This window comes from Etheostoma spectabile, chromosome 18 (genome assembly GCF_008692095.1).
Source record: "Etheostoma spectabile isolate EspeVRDwgs_2016 chromosome 18, UIUC_Espe_1.0, whole genome shotgun sequence".
Lineage (NCBI taxonomy): Eukaryota > Metazoa > Chordata > Actinopteri > Perciformes > Percidae > Etheostoma > Etheostoma spectabile.
Genome location: NC_045750.1, coordinates 1,382,065 through 1,382,902, shown reverse-complemented (window position 1 = coordinate 1,382,902; position 838 = coordinate 1,382,065). Strand labels below are relative to the sequence as shown.

General features: G+C 47.4%; 1 protein-coding gene across 6 annotated transcripts in view; it reads right to left on the bottom strand.

Annotated features, from left to right (window-relative positions):
• fam184ab (family with sequence similarity 184 member Ab) overlaps positions 1-832 on the bottom strand; it is a 187,258-nt gene extending 186,426 nt beyond the window's left edge. For all 6 annotated transcript variants that reach the window (XM_032543041.1, XM_032543045.1, XM_032543042.1 and 3 more), the window contains exon 1: positions 168-832. In XM_032543041.1, coding sequence (XP_032398932.1) covers positions 168-332 — 165 coding nt within the window. In that variant the 5' untranslated portion in view covers positions 333-832. The remainder of the gene's footprint in view (positions 1-167) is intronic.
• Between the last annotated feature and the right edge of the window lie 6 nt (positions 833-838).

Sequence of the window (838 nt, the reverse complement as noted above, 5' to 3'; positions counted from 1 at the left end):
ATATATATATATATTTAAATCTTGTTATAGTGTATTAGTAAATAGGTGCAACTCCTAACGGAGTTTGGTGCCCAGTTCCTACACAAGACCAGGAGGTCCAGGGTCTAACCCGCTCAGGGAGAGTGCAGAATAAGGCCTCATATTAACATATTATTAACACTCCTTACCTTGGTTAGCTGCGCTATTTTCTTGCTCATCTTCAGGTGCAGGTCTTGGGTATATTCCATGGCGATGCCGGTCTGAAAGGGCATACTGGTTGCAGAGGATGAACTAAATTTGCCCTGACCGGCAGGGCAGTAAAACTGCTGCTGCCAACCCGACCCAGTCGCCATCTTCACGAGGAGATGCGTTCAGATGCTTAGGAGAGATACGGGCTGTAATGATAATTTCAACGGTGCAAAGGAGACGAGCAGCAAAGCGGTTGAGAGGAAAAAAAGGGAGGGAAGAGTGTCGGATTTTGTCCTCGACACAACACAAATTAATCAAATATATGAAGCCTTTTTAGCCCACAAGCTGTTGGCGTTTTGTTTCATTTTGCTTGGGTCCGGAAAATAGCAGCAATGTTGTGATTTTAAGCTCTAGAAACGTTAGCTACTACCATCGTGTCCGCTCCAAAAATGTGTCCGGCTCCAGCGTTCCGAGGTGCGGCTATGTCTGCTGTCACCTGCCGCTGATGGGAGGCTGTTTTCGGGCTTCTGACTGGCTCCCGGTCGGTCACCTTGATACCGAAATTTCTCAACGGGAGCCGTTAAGAGTGTTTCCTCCTCGGTGCATTCCGGTTACATTGACGGAGAGTGTGTAGCGATTCAAGGTACGTTTGTGTTTGTGTGTGTGTGTG